General features: G+C 40.8%; 1 protein-coding gene across 2 annotated transcripts in view; it reads right to left on the minus strand.

Moving 5' to 3' along the window:
* kdm4aa (lysine (K)-specific demethylase 4A, genome duplicate a) overlaps nucleotides 1–20,703 on the minus strand; it is a 172,135-nt gene that overhangs the window by 11,381 nt on the left and 140,051 nt on the right. The window contains exons 11-19 of one of the 2 annotated variants that reach the window (XM_072390199.1): nucleotides 18,538–18,935; nucleotides 14,798–14,894; nucleotides 14,525–14,709; nucleotides 6,894–7,098; nucleotides 6,469–6,545; nucleotides 3,341–3,396; nucleotides 2,828–2,936; nucleotides 2,141–2,329; nucleotides 1,791–1,961 (exon numbers count right to left, since the gene is read on the minus strand). In XM_072390199.1, coding sequence (XP_072246300.1) covers nucleotides 1,791–1,961; nucleotides 2,141–2,329; nucleotides 2,828–2,936; nucleotides 3,341–3,396; nucleotides 6,469–6,545; nucleotides 6,894–7,098; nucleotides 14,525–14,709; nucleotides 14,798–14,894; nucleotides 18,538–18,935 — 1,487 coding nt within the window. Of the gene's footprint in view, nucleotides 1–1,790; nucleotides 1,962–2,140; nucleotides 2,330–2,827; nucleotides 2,937–3,340; nucleotides 3,397–6,468; nucleotides 6,546–6,893; nucleotides 7,099–14,524; nucleotides 14,710–14,797; nucleotides 14,898–18,537; nucleotides 18,936–20,703 lie in introns of both variants that reach the window. The other variant, XM_072390198.1, reaches the window with a different exon arrangement.

Below are 20,703 nucleotides of genomic sequence, written 5' to 3' on the forward strand. Positions count from 1 at the left end.
ATTTGACTGATAAAGCTGGTCTTAAGAGAGAACTGTGCATGATACTGGCTACAGTTTATATGATGATAGATCGAAAACCATAACACAATGACAAAAAAGGAGTTTCATTTTAATTGTGGCTAAAAGTTTTGTGTGGACTTAGCTGCATTTCAACCTTTACTGAACAAACTGCCTTTTACATGGAGCAATTATGGCCACATGGAGGAATGGAATGGCATAAACATTGTTTTGATTATATCCACCCTGTTGGGAGTGGTGGGCCTTGGAACATCAGAATAAAACACAACATCTATCACCCTCCATCAGAACACCAAACACAAAAAACCCTGAGACAGACAGGACAGACAAATGACAAAAAAAAGAATTTATTTATCCCAAAGGCTGATCATATTGTTGCAGTATTGTTTAGGTGATGTCCAGTAAACAACGTGGGCTACATAGAAAATTGGAAATCTTTATTTCTTATTCATCATTCAAAAACATGACAACCCAGGGTTGGGACCAGGATGCAGAGTTGTAGTCTAACACACTTCTCTGCAGCTTCCCACCTGCTGCTACCCCTCCAAACCCCATAAATGACTGTGTCTGCTCCTGAATCACCATCATTTAATAACTCAATAAACACGAGGAGCAAATGCCAAAACTTCATAAAAATGACGACCACTAAATTTAACTGAACAAAAACATAAAACCAATAAAAGTGGTTCCCTGAATATTAGATCTCTCCTTTCTCTGTTAGTGAATGATTTGATCTGTGATCATCATATTGATATATTTTGTCTTACAGAAACCTGGCTGCAGCAGGAGGATCATGTTAGCATTAATGAATCAACTCCCTCTGACTATTTAAATGTTCACGTTCCTCCAACCACAGGCAGAGGAGGAGGAGTGGCAGCTATCTTCAGATCAGGGTTACTAATCAGTCCTAGACCCAAGATTAGTTTTAGCTCTTTTGAATCTCTGATTTTTTCCCACCCAAATGTGGTTTGTTGTGTATAGTCCACCTGGCTCTCATTCTTCTTATTACTCCTACACAACTTGACAGCACTACAGCTTTGATGCATAAATGTTGCCCCTCTGAAAATGAAGGCAATCAGTCAGAAGAAGCTGGCTCCTTGGTTTAATTCCCACCTGCGCAGTTAAAGCATCTGCAAGAAAGCTGGAAAGAAAATGGAGACCTATAGTCCTATATTCTATAGATCGCTCTGTCGATAGCAAAGCAAATATCTCTAACCATGCATCACTGAGACATGGCCACACTTTAGTTATGACATTCCCATACAATACTAACTCAATTTAGTGACAAGATGGGCATTAAGTTGATAAAATAGACATGGCAGCTGACTTTATTGCTGTCTGTTCAGAGAGTGACAGAAGACAACAAGACAAGGAAAGAAGACAACACTGAGGGAGGGAGAGCGGATAAGAGACTGTAACTGGATCACCATAAGTATTATCTGATTCTGTGCGGGAAACAGCCAGTTTGCCACCACTTTAAAAAACAACTTTCAGAGAATCCTGAACAGCAAATAAAAAATACACATCTAATTCATCAAATTATTTATATCACTTGAGATTTAAATGAGCAATATTTGCAATAAACTGAGAATCATTCGATATTGCTTTTTCAGCCAATTATGACCCAAATAATCTGAAACAATCAAACTGTAATATCTAAAGAGTCCTAGTCATTTTAGACCCAGGGAATGCATTTAAGGGTTAAATGAAAAGAACTTTCACAGAAAATATATATATATTTTAACAGATCAATAACAAGGTTAGAAACGTACCACAATGTCTTCAGGGAAGAGGTTATCACTGAAGGAACCGTCATCAAAGTTGACTTCATAAAATGTTTCTTTAGACAGCTGCACCACATCACACTGGTAGTAACGGCCATTCTTGTGCTTGCATATTACTTTCTGTCCCACAGTAAGCTCATGCATGGCTGCTTTATTGCGCTGTGAGATGAGACAAAGGTAATTCTTATTTTGTTTATTCTTTGTACGACTAAAAGTAACTGAAAACTGCTTCATGACTCTCTGACATTTGGGAAACTTTGGCATGTAACGAAAAAGAATATTTTATTTTATTAATGTGCAGAGAAATCAGCACAGAGAACTCTTCGACAAGTTATTACCTCAATCTGAGTGGGGCCTTTGTGTCGACAACAGGTAATATGGACAACAAAGGGCCATTCATCTGGCTGCATCAGTACTCCTGCAGCTTGGGCACATGTGGGGTGGTAGGCAGTAGGACAGCGGCCATGTGAGCATTGCACACAGCAGCCGAACGCTTTTTTCATCTGCTTCTTGCAGTAGTAACATTTCTGTAAGATGAAAAGACAGCACCTTGGAATTTAAACTATTGCTAAATAACTAAAGGAAGATGATTTAGTCCTCGTACGGCTGGATTACTGTCTCCTATACCCTTGAGAGGGAGTATTGAATATGTAGAATAAATTGTGAAAATTATAGTAAAAAAAAAACATGTGCATGTTAGAAATATGTGTGAAAAAAACACGTGGCAGCACGTCTAAAAAGTTGGTCTGATATCTGGACTAGTAACACAACTGCTCACCTCAAAGGATGACAACTTCCACCTCTTCTTTCTTCCACATAACTTAAATGTTCACAAATATATCTGTGAGGGTCTAATTTTTACCACACACTAACCAAAGGGTGAAGTATTTAAAGGGTAAAGAATTTAAAGTGGCTGTTTCAACAGTCTTTTTTACATTACATTAGCAATTTGTAGACAGACCAATCTTTATTCATATAATAATAAACAATTTAAGCTTCCCCCCACTGATGTTGTTTCAACTCACCAGTTTAAATCTCTGCAGAGGGATTCCACTTAAATCCACAGGACTTCTTTCAGTAATGTTGACAAAGCGTGCCTCGAGCACAGCCACAGCACACAGCACATGTACCCACCTGCAAAATATGATCATGTCAGTTTTTTTTAACAGGGAGAGCAGGCAGTGTGGATACATGGATGGATATATATCAGTACAGTCATAATGAGTTAAATGTAAAATAATTTATAGCCTGAGTACTGAATCATGCTGAACTTAATTGAATTGTATAAACTGGACAATAATGTCCTGACAAAAACCCTTGACATTTCACTAAAACAATAGCTGCTCCCTTTAAACTACTTTTTTAAACTACTAATAGCAATGAAGAAACATGTTCTACTGTGCTGAAGGCGCCAATGTCAACACATTGAATAAGCAAGTGCAAACAACATAATGATCATAAACACTAAATATTTCAAGGGTAACATCAGTAGCTAAAAGCAGAAGAACTAAAACAGCTCAATGTTACTTGGAACTTACTTATTGTTATTGGTTTTCTGTAAGGCTCCGCCTCTTAACCAACACAAGCAGCAATTCTACAACAAAAACATGCCAAGTTAATCAAAAATCTTTCTTTGCAGTTAATAAAATTGTTTAAAACTAGGAGGCAGTGTTTGATTAAAGAAACTGCGTAGATCTGTGTACAAACTCTGATTCAGAAAGACGAAGATGATGGGGTGTGCCAGTGATGCTCAGGGTGAATTTAGCATTACAAATTAACCAAACGTGCAGCTGGAGTACTAAGAGACAATTAATGAGGGCATGGGGGATAACATGCTAACTCAATCAGAAAGGACCCAGTCAAGGCACTCAACACAATGTTATGAAGAGGATGGTCAGTGTTTATATCAACCAACTTATGCAGCATTATTCTTTTAACAATCAGCTCCAGAGAAGTCTTCGTCAGTTTGTTTAGTTTCTTTGAGTGTCTGGCTCAGATGCTGCTGCTCCAACATATGGCTGCATAGCAGATTTCACTCTCCACCACAGACTTGTAGAAGATAGACAACATTTTTGTGCACTCTGTAGGACCGTAACTTCCTCAAAAAGTACAGTGTGTTATGTCTTCTTAAATAGCAATTTCAGCTGTAATTGTAATTAATTGTATTAAAACACTGGTGAAATCAAAGAACATGATCCTCACCGTGCTGCCTGCTTTGTTTAGATAAAAGTGTGCTTGCTAAAGCTAAAAGTAGATGATGACGTCTCTAGCACTAACCAATAACAGTCTTTCCAGGACTTCCATGGCATGTGATGGAGATGTGAGGATGTGGGTACAGGTAGGTCGTGACTCATTTGTTGCTGGAGGCAGGGGAGGAGCATGCTGAGTGTTGATCTGAGCTGAACCTATTGAAATACATGTTCAGCTCATTGGCTCTGTCCAGGCTTCTATCAGTCTGATCCTCTTTCACCTTGAAACCAGTCATCTTTTTTTAAATCCCTGACCACACATCTCTAAGCTTTTTTCTGTACAACACTCTGTTGTCTTCTTTTTCAACTTGTTCTTGTTCAGCTGTTTTTGAACAGTCCTCAATAACTTAATCTCCCTCCCTAAGGGCTTTCTTTTTTTTTATGTTCAGCAACCTTTTCAGGTCACTGATGATCCAGGGTTTGTTATTGGGAAAGCACTTTATGGTGGGAATAATACTTTGCATATCATGGCATTGATATCATCTCCATGTGGTTCACAGAGTGCATTCCAGTCTGTGGATTTCCCTACAGTTCATCTTCAGCCTCCTGAGAACATTTTTCAAAGCTTGTGCAGTGATAGGTTGCCGCTTAACAATGGGTACATAGTTGGGGTGAGGAGAGCCAGATTATGATTTTCCTAGTGCAGGCAGGGCAGAGGAGCTGTTCTTTTTACATTAGCACAGAATAGATCCAGCTTTCTCTGGTGGAGCAGTTGACAAACTGTTTGTCAGAAAAATTATATACTCATATAGTTATACTATGAGAAAAGCTGCAAGAATAAGAGTTTCTGTTATGGGGGGAGGCCTCCTCCTGTCTTTTGGTTCTCATAACACTGTGTAGCAAGAAAAATTGTTTTTGACTGTCTATGTCGTTTTCCCATAACACTGAATGGCTAGTCCCATAACATTGTGTGGCTAGTAATGTCCTTTTCCCATAACATTGTGTGGCTAGTAATGTCCTTTTCCCATAACATTGTGTGGCCAGCAAGCATAAACAATATAAATAGCAATAGTACCATTTTGTGAGTCAGACAACTCTGAGCCAGCTTCCTGACTTCTCTTTTTGGCAAGAAATAAATGTTTTGTGTTAATCGTATCCAGCGACTTTGAGTCTAATTTTGAGAGAATTTTTCTGACACTGTTGAAGGTTGGAAGTGTAGCTGAGAGGAAGACTTGGTTGAAAGCTCCAGAAATCACTATGAATTTGATGGTATGTTGTGTTTGTAGCCTCAGACTGAGCTGATGGTGTCACAGACAGTGTCGGCATTGACTGCAGGTAACATATAGACTGCTACCAGAATAACACAGGTGAACTCTCTTGATAGATAATATGGATGTGAATTCACAGTTAGCAGTTCAACGTCCTGTGTACAGATCCTCTCCTTAACAGTGACATGACCAGGATTACATACTCTGTTTTTAACAAGCACTCCACCTTCGCTTTTGCCTCTGCTTCTAATGTCTTTGTTGGCTCATATTGTCTAAATGTCTGTGAGACACATTTGAGTCCAGAATATGCTCATGCAGCCATGTTTCAGTGAAACACATAATACTGCATTCTCATTATTCTTTCTGTGCCCTCATGAGTGCTCCAAGTCCATTCATTTTGCAGATTATTTGTAATGATCTAATATTTCCCATCAATATCGAAGGAATACCTGGTTGGTATATCATCCTCAAACCCTCCGTCTTACTCCGCCCCGACATCCATGGCAATTTCTCTACAAATTCTTGAGGATTTGGTGTCTAATTTCTGGCTTTAGTTGGCATTTAGAAAGCTCAATTAGCTGCTCCCATTGATAAACGACTCTTGCGTTGGCATGGCAACTCATCGTAACAGATGTCAAAAAGTGTCAAAGATGTGAGAAAAAAATCCAAGTCAGCACCTCAGCTTCTCCTGTCTGAGCAGCACATCATGACATCATGTCCTTTATTCCTTTACTGAAGAGGCAGAGTCTGAGTCATATTTGGTCATGCTGATGAATTGTTCCTTTTCAGCAGAGCTGAAATCAGCAGGTGCTGTTGCACTGAAGGGATCTCTCACCCAGTCGCACTGTCCACTATTGTCTGGAATGTATTTCTGAAAGAAAACCCTCAGGGAAGAGATGTGCTCCCTGATACATGGAACCACTGCGATGGTATCCAATTCACTGGATTCAACTAATTGACTCAGATTCTCAAAGAGGTAATTCACAAACACATCTTGTGTGATTTCACATCTTCCTCATCTAGTGGTAATCATTTGTATTTTTTTTTTTATACCCAAAAAGTTCCTAAACAGCTGACATTATGTGTTTGAACAGGGGAAGGTTAAACTCCTTCAGCCATAATACACAGGTGACTAAGAGGGAGAGGAAGTGCTACGTCATCCACACATGTTAATGTCAATAGTAAATTCAACTGTAAATGTTGACCAACCTCAGTAATGGCATTGGCTTTACAGCGTGCACACTTCCACTCCTTGCTCACACTGCCTGGATCCACACCGTAACACGCTGGAATACATAAACAGAAAGACACATTCAAAACCTGATCGTTGAATATAGTAAGTATATAGTCATACAAAATCTGCTGAAGTTTAGAGTGCAGCACATGCTTCCGCTCGTAAATGACTTGGTCAGTGCATTAACAGTGACTGTGTTACTTGAAAACTATCATCAACTCTGCTATTTAATTCAAAGTAACAATTTTGACTTTGTACTGTCTAAGGAAACTAGATATGAATATTAATAGGATTTATGTTGAAAACAAAACTTGCTGCATATGCAAATATAGAAAACAGACATAGCCGATGTTACTTCTTAGCAACCAATATTTCCCCATTCAAGCGTGCATGTACTAACTGGTGTGAACCCGAACACTGCACTGCGAGCAGCTGATGAGCAGGCTGGTTCCATCTTCCTCGAGATAGGGTGTGATTTGCTGTTCTTCACACTCAGAGTCCTCCTCTGTGGTGGTGGTGAAACACATCTCTGGGATTAGAGGTTTGGTCCGCATCTGGTCACTACCCACCTTCACAGGACTGTCTACATTGTTTGCACATTCAGTCTGACAGCAGACATAGCACATAAAAAAATATATATATTAAGAAGGCTAACATAACATAATTTCCAAGGTCTTTATAAAATATCTGTGACATGCTTTGGTCAAAATCTCCATTTTCAAATGTGTCCTCTGCTTATAGCAGCCAGTTTTATGGAGTGGACTGAGTTGCTGAGCTCCACCACAATCTTCTGTTCTCTGTAAGATTGGCTGTACAACGCTATGATGCCCTGCAAAGGGGAATTTAAAACAAATCACATTCAATAACATTTGGGTTAGCTGGATTAGTTATGGGAAAATATCATCAAGTGTCCAAGAATTATTTTCAGTAAAACTGTTAAAGAAAGTTATTGCCTACAGGACACCACTGATGAAAGTGAGAAGCTAATAACTAACATTCAGTATCAGTCTCAAAGTATGTTTGTCTGTAGATGTCAATCTGGAACAGAAATGACATACAGAACAGATATGAAGACTACTGACATTTGCAACCAGCAGTTATCACAATGAACACACAGACCACTTATCCATAGAAATAGTACAATAGAATTGGTCAAAGTTGGCTCAATAATTATATCAATGGTACTTTAATTAATAAACACTATTGTCTACTAAGCCAATAGTATGTACAAAATAAACAAGCAATGGGAGAGAGACTATTAGTCTGTGTGCATGTGTGGGGGGTGTGTGTGCATAGATCACAATACCACAGGAGTGAGTATGGTACCTAGGGGACCTACAGTACCTAGCCTAACTCCCTCACACCAAATAAAAAAATGTATGCATCTGACATGCAATTTTACTCTCAAATACTTGCATTTCCCTAATATGCATTTTTGCCACAGACAGTACCAATGCCTCTTTTAGGCAAAGTCTCATCATTAGCTGGCCCTGGTTGTAAGCATAAAAGACAATGCCCAGGATTGAACAAAAGAGATCCAGGAATACATTTGGAAGATGGCTTCAGTCATGAACTGCTTAGTGATTGTCTCAGGCAGCCGAAACCAAGTAAAAAAAGGAGTAGAAACCCTTATGAAAGGGTAAGCCCACGTATGAATCCGTGGCTCATTCGTTAATTTCATTTTGATAATAAAATGAACAAATGAAAAAAAATTAAAAAATGGTTTCTTAAACCAAAGTAAAAAAATTGGATAACAAAATATGTTCTGGTTCCAAAAGATTGCATTTTACACTTATTCATCGTGATGATCACGCACAGGTTCAACACAGCTTTGACCACATAGTCGGGTGACGTTAACCGTCTCAAAATAATCCTGAAGAAACCTAGCAAAGGTGCTCAGCACTGACTGAGACAGGGCTGTTAGCTGAGGGGCTTGCCAAACCTTCACAATCTCTAGATTTTCAGGAAATGTTCTTCTCAAAAAGGTTTTAGTCAGCAAATCTGCCATAAAATTTACTTCTCCATTCTAACAACAAACCAAAGTAAAGCCAAAACGCCAGCTAAGGGGCTGGCTGTACAACTCTATCATGTCCTGAAAAGGGAAATTTAAAACAAATCACATTTAATTTAATGGTGTGGTGGTTAGCATCGTCGCCTCACAGCAGAGGGGTCCAGGTTCAACTCCCACCTGGGGCCTTTCTGTGTGGAGTCTGTTTTCCCCGTGTATGCGTGGGTTCTCTCCGGGTTCTCCAGCTTCCTCCCACCGTCCAAAAACATGCATGTTAGGTTAACTGGTGACTCTAAATTGTCCTTAGGAGTAAGTATGAGTGTGTGTGGTTGTGTGTCTCGTTTGTCTCTGTGTGGCCCTGTGATGGACTGGCCACCTGTCCAGGGTGACCCCGCCTCTCGCACGATGACCACTGGGACAGGCTCCAGCCCCCCAGCAACCCGACTGACGGATTAAGCGGATATAGAAAATGGATGGGTTTGCAGTCCTCCAACTCACAAAGCTGGCAAAGAACTAGATCTCATTTTCACAAAAAACTGTGCCACAGATGCCCTGTCTGTCACACCTCTGCACTTTTCTGACTACTATTTTATTCAGTGTCCTGGGAAGTCCCACTGCTTCCATCCCTATGGTTTCCTTCCGCTGCAACCTCCGCAACCTGTCGCCCACCCACTTCTCCTCCGTTGCTGCCTCTGCTCTTCCGACGTCCAATACATTCTCCTCCCTTGAAGCTAATGATGCCATATAGTCCCTCTGCTCTACACTGAGCTCTTGTCTGGATAGTCTGTGTCCTCTATCCACCAAAATTGCTTGATCCTCCCAGTCCCACTCTTGGCTTAACGATACTCTCCGATTCGCAGCGCACCAACCTCAGAGCTTCCGAAAGGAAATAACATAATCTAACTAAATTCCAGGCACTACTGTAATCATCCTCAGTGTCACCGATGCAAAAAAGTCTTTCTACATTGAAAAGATTCACAGTACCACTGACACCCGGAAACTATTTTCCATCTTCAAAACTCTACTTAATCCTCCGTCTCAGTCACCTGCTACCAATCTGACAGCAGACACCTTTGCCTCATTCTTTACTGACAAAGTGGCAGCCCGAACCTTCCATAGAAATGTGTGCCACTAAATCAGTGCACTAAATGCAAAAGTCCTACTGCATAATATTCTTCATTCACATCTCCCACTGAGAGCTGTGTTTAAACTTTTCATATATAGCCGTCCTACTACATGCCCACTGGATCCTGTTCCTACTAATCTATTCCAATCCATAACTCCATAACTACGGTAACTATAGCAGTCACACATGTGATTAATGCTTCACTGACATCGGGCACATTTCCTACCACATTCAAGCAAGCTCGGGCTACACTGCTGCTCAAGAAACCTTCCCTCCCGCCGACTCGTGGAGAACTATCGGCGGTCTCTCTCCTCCTTGACCCAAACCAATCTGGGTTTAAAAGTGGACACTCCACCGAAACGGCTCTGTTAGCTGTGACAGAAGCCTTAAAAGAAGCCAGAGCGACAGCTAAGTCCTCAGTTCTTATCCTGCTTGACTTATCAGCTGCATTTGACACTGTCAACCACAGTATTCTTTTGTCCATACTCTCTAGCATGGGCATCACAGGGAGAGCACACTCCTGGTTTGAATCATACCTCACTGGTCGGTCCTTCAAAGTATCCTGGCTTGGTCACACTTCTGCAGCGCACTACCTCGCCACAGGGGTCCCCCAAGGTTCAGTACTGGGACCTCTTCTCTTTGTCATATACACCAACTCACTGGGATGGATCATCCGATCACATGGCTTCTCATACCAATGTTATGCTGACGATACCCAGCTCATATCTGTCATTCCCACCTGACGACCACACGGTCTCAGCACGAATCTCAGACTGTCTCTCTGACATATCAACATGGAGGAAAGCCCATCACCTCCAACTAAAACGCTGAACTGCTTGTCTTCCCAGCCAAACCAACCATACACCACAGCATCTGCATCCAAACTGAATCCCCTATCTCTTGCTCCATCAAAGGTAGCTAGAAACTGTCATGTCATGATTGATGACCAACTGACCTTTAAAGATCATGTTGCCTCCGTTGGTCGATCGTGAAGCTTTGCATTATTAAAGTCTAAGTCTCTGGTGCAGGTTATGGTCATCTCTCAACACTCTCCAAACTGGTCTCCCAGCCTGTACTGTGAAACCGCTCCAGATGGTCCAGAACGCGGCGGCGCATCTGGTCTTCAATCAGCCGAAAAGAGCACACGTCACCTCTCTGTTCATTGAACTCCACTGGCTACCCTTAGCCGCCCGCATCAAATTCAAGTCACTGATATTAGCCTACAAAGTGTTTAATGGAATGGCTCCCATCTACTTGAATGCTCTTGCAAAGGCTTATGTCACGACTCGGTCACTCAGGTTGTCAAAGGATTGTCGTCAGGCAGTGCCTACACCACGCCTAAGACAATCCAAACTCTTTTCATGTGTTGTTCCACGATGGTGGAATGACCTACCGAGCACTACCAGATCATGGTAGAACAAGGTATGGTGTTGGCTGGTGTTATTTAGGTGTTTAAAATCTGATTCACTATGTTGTCTGATAACAGACATTAAAAAAAGTATGAGGCTTTATTAAGATTTCAGCTGCATTAAGACACAGTATATGAAAACAGATTAACTGCTTTCCATTAAGTAGAAAGTCTACACAAAATGTTCTATTATAACTTTATCAATATCATAATTTAAAATATTAATATAAAACAAATTTTGGGCCATATAGTAATTTTTATTTGTTTATTTTAGGCAGCTTTCGAAATTGGGGAGGAGGCAAGGAGGAGGGTAGCTGGAAATCAGGAGCAGATGGGCAGTGACTTGGCCACCACTGCTGGCCCAATAACTAGAGAGTGTTGTGGTTGATAATTAGAAAAAATAATTAGAAATTAGAAAATAATTAGAAAAAAACATTGTTGCAGAAATTTTTAATTATTAAAAGATATGTACCAATGAGCCACCAGCTGCTCCTTGTTTGAGGCGCATGTTCCATGCAGTTGGAGTTGTGTGCTCCTCCTGGAAAGCGAGCGACCACATTTATTAGGTTGTTCTGGGAGATGAGTTGGACATTTATGGAGTGATACTGCTTCCAGTTGAAGTATAGGAATGGACCTGGTGAGGATACTTTAATGTGCAGGTGTCTGCAGTCTATTGTATCTCTTGACTGCAACTTGTTCTTCAGCTGTATGTGGAAATTATATGTATTGTGTGGCCAGTTGATTTATTGTGTCCACGACTCGCGGGAGAGTGGCTGATGGATGACTGTGATATGCCCATCCTGTCTCCCAGCTTCTGCTGAGATGTTCCAGTGGACAAAAAGCCCAAGGTCGAGGGAACCTGCACACGTGATGGAACAGGGTTGCTCCCTCTGTAGGGCATGATCTGCATTATCTTGCAGGAACAATAAATATGCCATTTTGTGACCAGGCTTGGGATGAAGAAAGGCCACTTTTGCGTACAAAAAGTGTGGAATCAGTAATTGATGGCAGGGTTTTCAATTAACTCAATGTAAATTAAATTGCTGATGTACTTAATCTATTTCAAAATATGCTTAGTAAATTACCATATGTTATTTAAAAAGTCTGATAAAAGTATAACTGTATTTCTATTATTGGTAATAAAAATACAAGATATACAAAAAATGCCCCAAACTTTGCCAGAGTTTGTGGTACATCATAAGGAAGATTTTAACCAAAGGCAGTTTTCCATCAGGCTGAAAGTTGGCAGAGGGACGCTTCATTCCAAAAGAAGAGGGGTCCTCCACAATTGCCAAGTTCAGGACAATTTCTCTGTTAAACAAGATGCAAGATATTCTTCTCTGTGCTTGCAAAAAGGCTGACCTCATACCTTATGCATAACAAATACATTAAAACGTCTATACAGAAACAAGTTGTTCCCTGCTTTTCAGGGTATGGCAGCAGCAGCAGACATAACTCGTTGAAGATTGTCATGTCTGGACTCCCCAGCAAGGTCAAGACCTGGCTGTACCAACACTGCCTTCAGACAAAGATTTTGTGGCTCTTCACAGTCTATAGGTCCCCCAAGACTGCTATAGAGGACATGGAGAGGAAGCCCAACAAACACCTGTGGAGATGGTTGGGAGTTCCCCGCAGTTTCTCCTCAGTGGGCCTCTACATCTGGTCAGGGCAACTACAGCTCCACTTGTTTTAAGTTGTGGAGGAATTCAAAGTGGCCAAGTGCAAAGTGGCCTTGTTCAGCATGAGGTAATCAAAACATGGCCTAATAAATGGAGCAGGGGTCCCAACAGGTCTGGGCACAAGTGGGCAGCTAAATCAGCCGTAGAGCAGGCAGCGAGTGCTCTAAAGTTATTATGACATCCTGGAAAACCCCTGCATTGGGTGGAAAGGACTTGGCTCTGCACACTTTCAGTAGTGAAGTAATGCAGGTGTAAAAAGCAGGCAAAACATGGTACAAGCTGCAGTACAGGCTCTTGATTAGTAAAGGTGTATGGCAAAGGGCAGTGGAACAAGGGTCCCAGAGTGCATGGACAAAATGGGATTTGCCCAAGCACAAAACCTAACGGGCAGAACTGTAGTGACTGGAACCCTACCGTATTTCTTTCCTCTCACAACACCCTTCCAACTCCATTACATCTGCACATATGGGGGCAGAGAGAAGACCCAAACTGAAAACTCTGTGGTCAAAAAGGGACACTGGCACACATATTGTCAAGGTGCAAAATAGCCCTAGCCCAAGGACGGTAAAGCTGGTTTCTGTCCCTTATTGATACTCTGGAACAGGGAAGGTGCAAGAAAATACCTGCCACTTTGGAACTGATGAGGGCCATCACCTTCATCAAGGAGGGAGCCAGGCCACTCTCAATCACAAGATCAAAAGCTAGCCTTTTGCAACAGGTTAGGTCCTGTGAGATGAGGGTCTATGTGAGTTGTGGTCCCCTTTTTGAGGACAGTAAAGTCCACAGGGGACAGAACATAACCAGTGGTTTGAGTGAGGACTTTAAAAAGCCATTTCTATTAAACAAGAGAAAATTAACTCAAGTATCACCTATCTAGCACTTACAATGCACCTATGCCTGCTTTTCACATATTAGTCCCGGACTGGTCCACAGTCAGACAGTCCACAGACTGGTCACTAAGCTCAGGGACCTGGGGTTGAACTCCTCACTCTGCTTCTGGGTCCAGAGCTTCTTGACTGGTAGACCACAGGTGGTGAGGATAGGAAGCCACACCTCCAGCCCACGCACCCTCAATATCAGCACCACCCAAAGCTGTGTCCTGCGTCCTCTGCTCTACTACTTCTACACCCATGACTGCAACCATGAATGGTTGAGGAAATGTATAATCTCCACAGCGCTGCAGAGGACTTTCTACACCACCGCAGTCAAGTCTGTGCTCACCAGGAGCATCACCGCCTGGTATGGCAGCTGTATGGCTCAGGACAGGAAAACTCTTCAAAGAGTGATCTGCTGTGCTGAGCGTACCACCAGGTCAGCACTGCCCACCATGCAGGAAGTCTACATCAGACGGTGTACTGCCAGAGCCAGAAAAATTTTAAAAGACTATCACCATCCTGGCAATAAACTCCTCCAGTGGCTACCATCTGCCAAAAGACTCCATTCCTGAATGGCCAAAACGGAGAGGCTGAGGAAGAGCTTCTTCCCTCAGGCCATCAGGACACTGAACCTTCAAGCCCTCACTTAACTCTATTTTCTATTATTCATGTATATCACATATATTATTAAATTATTTTATGTATATTCTTACTGCCATAAGTCTATTTTCATTCTATTTTTTTTCTTTTTCATATTTTATTTTTTTCTGTACTGCACAGTTGTACACAGGATCTCGTTGAAATTTCATTTCACTATGGGTTTACATCCACATGTGACAAATCTTAATCTGAATCCAATACCAAAAGCCCACACATTGCAGGAAATGACTTGTGAGTGAGGACTTGTGAGTGGGGTCTGTTCTGGTGAAGATTACCTGCTGGTATGTGTGAAAGAGCATGCAGATGGAGCAGAATGGAGGCTTGGAGCCCATGCGCTGATTGTACTCCCTCTCTTTCTTAAAGTTGGGAGGTCTGCTCTGCCAAAGATGAGCAAGAGGCTTAGCCCAGTTCTCCCCTTCTAAACCATCTTCCTCTATTGGAGGAAGCTGATCTGGACCCTCTAAGGCACAAAAAAAAAGATTCATCTGGTTTGAATAAGATCTAAAAGAATATAAAAAATTAGAGGTTGTATTTCTGTTAAGACAGACCTTCATCGCTGATGCAGTCCTTTATAATTGGATGGTGGCCTGGAAGGTGTTCCAGTTCACTCTCCAACTCCCCCTCAGCAGCTACCACTTCTGCCACCTGCTGGAAAAAAATCACCATTAGCAATCTGGCTTCGCAGGATTAAAAAAAAAGAAATAAAAAAAAATAGAGAAAAAAAAGAAAAATATCAAATATAAGAGAAACATAAAATAGATTTTGCTAACTTATAGACCTAAAAAATGCAAAACGTGTAAACCATCACGGTGATGACTAATCTTTATTTTCTCTTCAGACCTTTTTACATTATCCAAAAAACATTTAGATTTACATCTACCTTTTGACTGCAACATGAAAGAATTCATCGTCATTCATCCCACTGTCAGATAACTCTGCAGTAGTTGAAGTTGATTTTGATCAGTTTTAGCTCAAAACTAAATTGATGGGAACACAACACCCAGGTGTCCAAAATTGTTTACATAGCAATTCTTATTTTTACAGCACATGACATGACGGTTGCTATGCGCTGGCCTTATCGGCAGCAAGTCTGTGTAGCTCTCTGGCTTTGTTTGACGTTTATATAATTATATGTAATTTTAGTTTTAATCTAAGTGATCTACTTTTTATTTACATTTAGTTTTATTTTAATTTTTTGACAATGTGCACTGCTGAGCAGTAAACACAAATGGTAAATGGTAAATGGACTTGTACTTGTATAGTGCTTTTCTAGTCTAACTGACCACTCAAAGCGCTTCACTACATGCCACATTCACCCCACTCACACACATTCATACAGCACGTCTTAAGATTCTTAACTACGTGCTTTTTTTTTCTAATCATTCATACACACATTCATACCGTGGGGTTCAGTGTCTTGCCCAAGGACGCTTCGACATGTAGCCTGGGGAAGCCAGAGTTGAACCACCGACCTTCCGATTGGTGGGCGACTGCTCTTCCTCCTGAGCTACAGCCGCACAAGAACTGTTTGGACGTGGAATAAAAGCTAAAAAAGCTGTACCGTGGATGCAGAGCTGGAGCAAAATGAAAAGCAGAGAGGCACAACAGGAGGTACAAGACTTTTCTGCCCTATGGGAAACGCTACCTCGCTACCAAACAAGTGTGATGAGCCAGAGGCGCTTGTGTGGAAGAGTCTCTTCCACCACTGGGCAGATCTGATAACACCATGGTCGGCATGGAGGATGGAGCTGAGCTCAGGAGACAGGGAGGGCTGCAGGCCCAGATGGAGTCTGGAGTCTCATATTAGGGCAACTGGTGGAGCTGAATGACTACAGACCGGTGGCTTTGACAGCTCATATCATGAAGACTTTGGAGAGACTCCTTGTTCGCCGCATGAGATTGCAGGTTGCTGAGAATCTTGACCCCCTCCAGTTTACTACCAGAAACACACAGAAGTGGAAGACACGATTCTGTACATGCTGCATCGGGCATATGCTTATCTGGATGTGCCTGGTTCATATGTGAGAATCATGTTCTTTGACTTCTCCAAAAAGGCTGCTTCTGTAGTAGGCAGAAGGCAAGACCTTCTGTTCTGTTTTGGATAATAATGAACATCCTCTCCACAGCATCCTGGCAGGTCAGAGGAGCAGCTGCAGTGAGAGGCTGCAGGACTGAGAGGTTCAGGAGGTCCTTTGTCCCCACAGCCATAAGGCTTTTTAATAGTGACTGCTGACATGTTCTTCTCACATTCATTTATTTAGTCATTTATTATTTTTATTATTGTCAAATATACAATCATTGTAAATATTTAAAACATTTTGAGTTTCCCCCACTGGGGGATGAATAAAGTATTTTTCTATTCTATTCTACAAATTACTTTTTTTTTTTTTTAAAGGACAAAAGTCACAAAGTAAAGGAGCACTTTACAAGAAAAAAAAATTTAGTTTATGTTTATGCATTTAGCAGACGCTCTATTCCAAAGCGACTTACAGGTAGGCAGATAGGGTAAGGTGGCCTTGCCTAAGGACCCCTACTGGAGGTAGTAATACCTTTCATGCAGGGGATCTGAACCCAGGTCACCCTGCATGAAAGGTGGCAATCGTACCACTACACTATGCAGTCCTGTGCAAAACTATTTGTTTTGAAACACAGTAATAACTAAATAAATCTGTGTGACATCAGTACATTTGCAAGAAATGGATATATTATATTGCCATGAATTGCAAGACAGAAGAAAACCTTTTGAAATGCAGCAAACACCAAGATTTTGGTGAAAAATGTGTTAAAACGCACCAAACATTGTAGCTTGTGAAGAACATTTCTTGCCATGTTAGTCAGAAAATGGACTGAGGTGCTAACTTCATATGAGCACGAACGATAAGATTATAACTTCCATTTCAATCTCTGATGAATAACATGGACGAACATGCAGCTGTTATAAAGTTATGTTGGGTATGGTGCAGAGCACTAAAGTAAATGTCTGGAGTATATAAATGTCAACCACAGCTTCAATCTTTTACTTTATAGCCTACTTAGAGCAGAGAGATAAATGATCATGATTGGATTCTTGTCATGATTAGTAAAGAGCACATTGACGACTTCACTGCCAGAGGCTACCAAATCAAAAACACGGCAGAACAAAATAGCAAATCAGACATTACTTACTGATAGCAACAATGAAGCAAACTCTGTATCTATTTGTCATCATGATAATTTTTATCTTTACTCTGCAGCAGTAACATCTAATCTGATGTTAATTCTTGTCCCGTGTCTTGCTCGTACTATCTCTTCAACACACTTCCTTGTATAGAGTTGCAAGTAATGACAATGCTCTTTTTCTCTCTTAGCTCTTTTGCTGATGTGTGACATTGTACTGTAAAGCAAAACAGTGTCATGCTGGGCTGGAAACAAAAGTTTTGAAGGCCCCTCAGCTTTCTGGCACTCCAGGACAGTCTCAGGTCTGGGAGTGTGCATAACGGGGCTGGTACATTTCAAAACAACTCAGAAGCACATCATTTTAAAGCTGTCAACTTAAAACGAGTGCTGCTTTAAGGAATTGATGTGAGTTGGAGATGGACTTAAGTTATGTGGTTGACACCTCAGCATCACTTCCAATGAGAGGCACACACTCATTATTTTTTCAAACAATTAAACGTGACCCATAAGTCTGGTGTATTTTATGTACCAATAAAAGATTATGGCAATGCTTCACTTGAGAATTGATTAAAAGTACTGAATTTTATTCTCAATTTAGTCTCTTCTGCAGAGTGATTAGTTGATTCCTGCCTTTCAAATGCTGCTGACAGACTGTCTGTCATTCAAAAGTGTGTCTATTTTTGCAAAGTTTATGTCATGCAGTTGTTACACGACAAAAGTGTGTCATGTGTAAAGTTAGTGGTTGTTTCAGGAAAATAGCTAACCCCACAAAATATTGGGCCCAGACCATAGCAATACATGAAAATGTCCAAAATTGCAGCAGCAATCATTTTCTCTGTTAAGCACAGACTTTATATTCTGAATACATTTGAATTTTTGAGTTGGTCTGATCAGTGCCAGGATATCTAATTAGTGACAAGCTTCATGTAAGTGCAGCAAACAGTAACTGTCATGGACTGGTGAGATGCAGAATTTAAATGCAATAAAACCCAACAAATGTCATGTAGTACAAAAGTCTTGACAACATTTTTAAGTTAACTGAAAAGATCAAATTTAAAAAAAAAGAAACAAAAAAGAAAAAGCTAGGTATGACATTAAGAATAGGTAACAAGTAGTATTTTTGCACACTCACTTCTTTGGTGAGATGTATGATGTCTTTATCCTTCTTGCTGTCACTACACTCACTCTTTTCCTCATCCTTTGGCACGTTTTCTTCTCCATAGTCTCCTTTGGCATAGCTGTGGACATGAAGGACGTCTGCAGGGGTCCTCTGAAATAGTTTGTGCGCTGGGCTGCAACTAATTTCCACTTGAGGCTCCACACTGCCCCCTGCTTCCTCAATACTTGGCTGCACCACCTTTCCCTTAACAGGCTCAAGAGGACAAAAGTCTGCCGGTGTCACACCATTTTTCTCTTTCTTTGCAGGGCTTCGTCTGTTTGAAGTATTCTTGTTGCTGGTTTTGGACTGAAATTTAGACTGCAGCTTAGCGTCCCTCTCCCTCTTGGGTTCCAGCTTGACTCTTAATGTGTCTGAAAGAGATTGTTGAAACTACATTATTGCAAATACTCATAAAGGCTCAGTATACCAGTTTTATAGTTTGTTAAACCATGCAGTTCACAGTTAACTTTGATATCTCTCTTATGTCTTTGTTCTCTTCACACAACACACTGATTCAACAGCAGTGTGTTCAGTCTGGCTTTAGCTTCACAACAAAGAACTGTACAAGGGGACATTCTTACTCGTAGTAATAGCCCTGTGCAATGGCTGCTGATCTAGACTAATGACTACTTATGCATATTCATACAGCTACTGTATGATTTCCTTTTAGGAATCGACAATCTTTCATTCAACTCAGTTATGTTCAGTATTACAATAGGTGCGTTTCCATCAGCCTGCTGAGATGAGCATCGAGAAGTATCGGATTGGAAAATTATGATGGAAATGCCATAATTCGAAATTAAATCCCCTGATTCGCACAAATGAATATACACTCGCTAGCGCCGGGTTTTGGTTGATTCGAAAGGGATGGAAACAGCTGTGTTTGCATGAAGTCTAAGGTAGCGCACTTTCACCCCAACTGCTTCCGGTGTTTGCGGGTCTCTCATAAGACAACAAACATGGCGGACAATGGAAGGTTTGTGTGGACAGAGGAAGAAGTTGTGGCGTTTTTAACTTTAATTAAGGGGAAACAAATAACCGCTATGCCATATCACTTGCCCAAATCTTCATAAAGGTCCAAGTCCTCTCCCCATGGTGATACAGTCAGGGTCGGGAAGCCGGTAAAACGCTTACAGGCTGGTTGTCATGCCAACCTGTGGAAAACTCGTGCGAGTTAGTAGTTTTCACCAAAGTCCGTACTTTTGATGATTCGAATTTCTTTTAATGCGCATTTCCCAATGATTCGAATCACTTTTGGATGGAAACATGACTAGTGATTCTATAGTGAGTTCTAACTTAGCAGGGTTGGGTTTAAAATTCTTTATCCTTAGACAATAATAACCTGAACTATCTTTTATCAGTTTATGGTTTTGTATTATTGTAAGGACTAAGTGTGTGAATGGGTGTTAAGTGTCAAAGGGCTTGGTCAACAAAACTAAAGACAAAATAAAAAATTAACGCAGTTTATTTAGCATTTTTTTAACATTACACATTTCAGGCAGGCAGACCTTAACTATCTCCAGTTGAATTATTGTGCCTTTGTGTAATCTAAATTCTTCCGAATTGCATTAAAATGGCTTGATCTTCAAAGGACAATAAAAGTCCAATAGAGAACAATTTTCCTTAAGACGAGAAGACAGAAAATAGTGTGAAATCGTATTTCTATCTCAACACCTTTTATTTGTCTGACTTTAATACTTGGATACTACTTATTCTAATGACATCACACACACAGCCTTGTCAAAAGTCCCCACTTGGACTGGAGCCTTCCATTGGAAAAAGACTGCAGTGACTAATATGTTTCAAGTGGCAATAAATTATTTAGCTCCAATAAGTAGCTTCTGATTTCTTAATCAACCATATTACAACATACACTCAGTGGTCATGAAAAAGATGTTAAGCTATTTCAGATGGGTCCAATTATTAGTGTGCATCATAAAAAAACAACAACTATGGATATTGCTGAAAATATGTAAAATTGGGGTAAGAACTGTCCGATGTTTTATCAAAGCTTGGACAGTGGTTAACTATCAACTTAGAGGAAGAAATTTGGTTGGAAGAATATCTTGTGTGATCATGGTCTGAGATCAACTAAATGTTTGGTGAAATCAAATTAGAAAATGCCAGAATTCATGGCAA

Source organism: Leuresthes tenuis, unplaced genomic scaffold, assembly GCF_036924035.1.
Source record: "Leuresthes tenuis unplaced genomic scaffold, fLeuTen1.0.hap1 SCAF_7, whole genome shotgun sequence".
Taxonomy (NCBI): domain Eukaryota; kingdom Metazoa; phylum Chordata; class Actinopteri; order Atheriniformes; family Atherinopsidae; genus Leuresthes; species Leuresthes tenuis.